Source organism: Macrobrachium rosenbergii, chromosome 16, assembly GCF_040412425.1.
Source record: "Macrobrachium rosenbergii isolate ZJJX-2024 chromosome 16, ASM4041242v1, whole genome shotgun sequence".
Taxonomy (NCBI): domain Eukaryota; kingdom Metazoa; phylum Arthropoda; class Malacostraca; order Decapoda; family Palaemonidae; genus Macrobrachium; species Macrobrachium rosenbergii.
The window spans coordinates 53,339,432-53,344,238 of record NC_089756.1 but is presented as its reverse complement, the minus strand read 5'-3'; the positions used below and the strand labels follow the sequence as shown (position 1 = coordinate 53,344,238).

At 50.6% G+C, this 4,807-nt stretch overlaps 1 protein-coding gene across 1 annotated transcript; it reads right to left on the bottom strand.

Moving 5' to 3' along the window:
- Positions 1 to 2,922: 2,922 nt before the first annotated feature.
- Positions 2,923 to 4,367, bottom strand: LOC136846955 (uncharacterized). The gene is made up of 2 exons (XM_067118209.1): positions 4,238 to 4,367; positions 2,923 to 3,452 (listed from the first exon to the last, which is right to left on the bottom strand). Exons 1-2 carry the CDS (start codon positions 4,365 to 4,367, stop codon positions 2,923 to 2,925), a joined length of 660 nt encoding a protein of 219 aa, XP_066974310.1.
- Positions 4,368 to 4,807: the final 440 nt, after the last annotated feature.

The window sequence follows — 4,807 nt, the reverse complement described above, 5'->3', positions numbered from 1 at the left end:
GCTGACCAACCCGATGGCTGCCCATGAAAACTCTGTAGGACTCAAAAATTTTTCCTGCGCCCTACACCCCCATGTGCTGACTGTACCTTTTATCCAGAAATTACTGCACTGACTGTCTCTATCCAGATATTACTGTTCTAACTGTCTCATTTATCCATGTATTACTGTGGTAACTGTCCTGTTTATCCAGGAATTACCATACTAACTGTCCCTTTTATCCAAATATTACTGTTCTGACTGTCACATTCATCCAGATAGTACTGTACTGACTTCCCCTTTTATCCTGGTATTCCTGTACTGACTGTCCCAGTTATACCTGGATGGAATGACTTGGTTAAAGATCTATAGACAAATTCACAAAAAATATTTTTACTGTGGAGGCAAAATGAGCCCGAGGGAAGGACACATTGCACTGCTAATGAGACAGGCTAGAGCGCAGTTCAAACTTGCCCTTAGGCACTGCGGACTGAATGAAAAGCAACTAAGAGCTAATGCAATGTCTAGAAAATTACAATCAGGGCGATTACCCTAGTCCTTGCATAGACATTCAATCCCTAAATCCCAAAATTAAAGGCTATCACAGAGAGTAGGAGATGCTGTCAGTGACGAAGCTATCGCAAGAATGTGGGATGATCACTTCAACGCTATCCTGGGTTGCATAAACGATCAAGACTCCCGAAGGGAGTGAGAGTTTGTGATTTATATTCACTACCAGGTACATGAAGTCACTCACCCATTCTATGGGTTTTCCCATGATGGAGAGATTAATGGGTGGGCAGGTGTGCTTGATGGCCATAGCTTTAGTTTTGTCTGTGTTGATTTTGAGGCTGAGTTCTTTGCACTTACCTTCAATCAGGTATAGTGATTGCTGGGTTTTTTGCAGTTGAATGTCTCCTGGTTGCTGGGTTCATACCAGGCAGACATAATCTGCATAAATGAAGATTTCTACTCCTTTGGGTAGCTTCAATAGCAAGATTTTCCATGAGGACATTGAAGAGAAAGGGACTAAGTATTCCTCTCTGTGGCATCCCATTTTCATGTTCAATGAACTCAGAGTAGGCTCCTTGAAAGTAGACTCTTGCTTCTTGATTCTGAGTGTACTTTTGTGTCCATGCTAAGAGATTACCCTTTATGCCTTTTTGAGCAAGTGAGGAGAGTATGACAGTGGAATTTGTTGACTCATAGGCTTTCTCAAGGTCGAATAAGACAATTAAGGCCTTCCTTTCATTTACTGTGGATAGGACATCAGTTATGCATTCTTGGGTCCCAATTCCCTTCCTGTATGCATAGATACATGGCTGTAGAGGGACTGCTTTCCAGAGTAGTCTGTTGAGGACCATCCTCTCAGCTACCTTTTCAGAGCAGCTAATTAAAGCAGTGGGTCTGTAGGTGCCCGGTTGTTTTGGTTTGGGAATTGGGTTTATGTCCTGCTGGTCCCATTTCCTCAGTCTGACTCTTTCGACGTAGGTCTTGTTGACTAGCATTAGGTATACTGTCTTTGCAGCTTCGCCCATATTCTTGAGCATGCTGTAGGTTATCAGATCAGATCCAGGTGCAGTATCCTTTGCTTTCTGTAATGCAAGGTTTAATTCCTCCATGGAAGGGAGTGTCTGTTTGGTCATGGGTGTTGCAGGCTTCTAGTACACTTCTGCTTCTGAGAGGTTCAAATGCTCTTAGGCATTGCTGAGTGTCGAGGGAGAGGTTAACGGTCTTTGTTCTGTTGGCGAAATGCTGGGTGACTCTATCAGCTTCGCTTTGTGGGTCAGAGTGAGGGACGTTTATGAAATTCTTTTTTGCCAGAGACTTTGCTGAACCAGCTCCACAGTTTGGCAATGGGTGGGAGGTTGTGTACTTGTTCGCAACATTGAAACTAGGTTTCCTGTCTCACTTCTTTGGATACCTGAGCAGCGTGAGCTGAGACTTCAGTCAGTGTGGCACATAAGTTGTCTGTTCTGTATCTTCTGAAGAGTTTCCTCACTTGATTTACTCGTTTGTTCATCTCCTTTATCCAAAATTTGTATTACCAGGCATCTTTGTGGTTTGTATTTGTGGTAGGTTATTTCTTTTTTGGCATGGAAGCTCTAGCGGCACTAGTTATGTTGTTGCAGAAATCTTGTAGAAAAGTGCAAACATCCTGTGGAATTTGATTTATGTATTCTGTGGACCAGGTAGTCATGTAATTTTCAAAGGAATTCCAATTTGCAAACTCAGGGTTCCATCTTGGAGGGGGAAGAGGAGGGAGAGGAAACCTCCTTAACTGTAGCCTTGTCTGCAAGGCAAAGTGGTCACTGGTAAGAACAGGGTGCAGATTCCATGTTGCTCCTTCTTGCAGGTTCCTGGAGACCAGAGTGAGGTCCAGCCTGCCACCTTGTAGATGTGTGGGCTCATTACAATTGTTCAACAATTTTACTTCTGGGAATTCCTGGAAAAGAAAGTGCAGGTGGTGTCCTGCAAGGTTTGTTTGTAAGAGGTGCAAAAGAAACGAGCAGGTAAAAGTTACTGCTACTTTATTACAGATCCAGGCAGTTTATATAGTGGCCGACTGGCGCCGGACTGCGGAAGACAATGGCATTGAGCGTGACCTGAGGTCAAAACAATTAACAATATTATGCGGCGAACAAAATACAATTTACAATATAGAAACATACAGAACTTCAATATGGATACAGCCTTGATGCCTGCGAATAAAGAAACATATGATACATAACTTATGACAGATGTACAAATACGTATAAAGTTGAAATGGAGAAAATGCGTGACCTGGCACGTTTAGGCGTGACTAATTGAGTGTGAAGAAAATGGGAAGTCACCAAAGAAAACTTGCTCAGCGGAGACTTAATTAATGACGCCTGTGAAGCACTCCGCTGACGTCGATGTGATGACTTTACAAATACTCCCTCCCAAGATGTGGGACACGTCTGATTAATCTGCATATCTGCTGGGACGCTGAAGGGTGCCGCGGCTTCTTGAAGACAACGGAGGGGCCTCCCACGCGTGAGGCTGCTTGGCTGCTGTTGCGGGCGGGCCCTTCCTGGGCCGGCCGCATGCCCGCAGTTTGCGGGGGTGTGGGCGTGGCGAAGTGCGGCTGGGTGGGGAGGGTGCTGCAACGGCATCGGTGCTCTCCATCAGGAAGGCGGGCTTTAAGCGGTCTATTGAAACCCAGTCGTCTTTCCCAGGGAGTGCCAGCAGGAACGCCTTGCTGTTTCGCTCCAGCACGCGGAAGGGGCCTTTGTAGGGCCTGGTCAGTGGCGGGTGGACGGCATCGATCCTGACGAAGACATGGGTGGCGGATGACAGCTCTGGCGGTGTGAAGATGGTTGATTTGCCGTGTACGATGCGCTTGCATGGGGTGAACTTGCCGCCACGCTTGCGGAGCCTCTGCAGTGATGGGGTGTGGCGATCTTCTGTCACAAGCTCGCCCGGGACCACAAGGGCCCCGTAGGTTTGTTCGGCTGCAGACGGGTGCCGCGTCGGCCCTGGGGGTCATTCTCAAGCCGAGGAGGATCCACGGCAGCTGATGTTTCCAGTCCTCAGCGGTGCAGCGGGCCATGAGGGATGCCTTCAGGGACCTGTGGAACCGTTCGACCAAGCCATTGGCCGCCGGGTTGTACGCCGTGGTGGCGTGATGCGTGGTCCCCAGCAGCTGAGCCAGGGCAAACCATAATTCGGTCGTGATGTGATCCGGTACCCGGAAGCGGCTAACCCAACTGGAAAGCAGGGCCTCGGCGCATGCGCTGGCAGTGGCTTCTTGCATGGGTGTGGCTTCGGGCCACCTTGTCGAACGGTCTACCACCGTCAGGAGGTATCTGGATCCGCCTGATGGGGGAAGGGGCCCGACGACGTCAACATGAATGTGGCTGAAGCGGCGCCCTGGCTGCGGGAACTTGCCTACCCCCGACTGCGTGTGACGACCCACCTTGCTGGTCTGGCACTGCAGGCACTGTTTCGCCCAGGACGTGGCGTCCTTTTGCACCCCGTGCCAGACGAACTTTTTTGAGAGCAGTTTGGCCGTAGCTCTGCCAGAGGGATGTGAGAGGCCGTGAATTATGTCGAATATCTGGCGGCGACGTGAGGCTGGAACCAAAGGGCGGGGCTGACCCGTACTGATGTCGCAGAGGAGGCTTGGGCCTCCGGGGGCGAGGGTCACGTCCCGCCACTTAAGGGACGTGATGGCGGTGCGGTATGCTGGGGTTTCTGGGTCAGCGGCCTGTTCTCTGGCGAGGTCTTGGTAATTTACGCCAAGCTGCACTGCGTTCAACTTGACCCTGGAGAGGCGTCTGCTGCAGGGTTTTTCCTGCCGGGAGGTACCTGACGGAGCAGGTGAATTCGGCACGGCTGAGAGGTGGCGCTGCTGCCTGGAAGACCATGCGTCCCCTTGCTTCGTGAAGGCGTGGACCAGTGGCTGGTGGTCCGTGAAGATTGTGAAGGGTGTCCCCTCCAGGAGGAACTTGAAGTGCCAGACTGCGTGGTACATCGCACAGAGTTCCCTGTCGAAGGTGCTGTAGCGGGTCTCTGGGATTGAATTTCTTGCTGAAGAGGGCGATGGGCTGGGGCGCCATTGATGACTTGCTCCAGGACAGCACCGCAGGCGACATTACTGGCATCCGTCGTTAGCTGGAGAAGGGCCTTGGGATCCTGGTGTGCCAAGGCGGCTGCCTCGGCGAGGGCGGCCTTCGTCAGGGAGAAGGCCTGCTGCTGGCTGGGTCCCCAAGACAGAGACTTTGGTTGGCCTTTCGGGACTTCCGTCAGGGGAGCCGTGGTGTGTGCGATCCCGGGGATGAACCACCTGTAGAAGTTCACCATCCCG

What these genes read in the sequence shown, in the direction of transcription:
- LOC136846955 (XM_067118209.1), bottom strand. Translation starts at nt 4,367, where the DNA reads ATGGTCTTCCAGGCAGCAGCGCCACCTCTCAGCCGTGCCGAATTCACC. An exon ending in TGAACGCAGTGCAGCTTGGC is followed by an intron (nt 3,453 to 4,237) that starts GTAAATTACCAA and finishes ACCCGTCTGCAG; the next exon opens with CCGAACAAACCTACGGGGCC.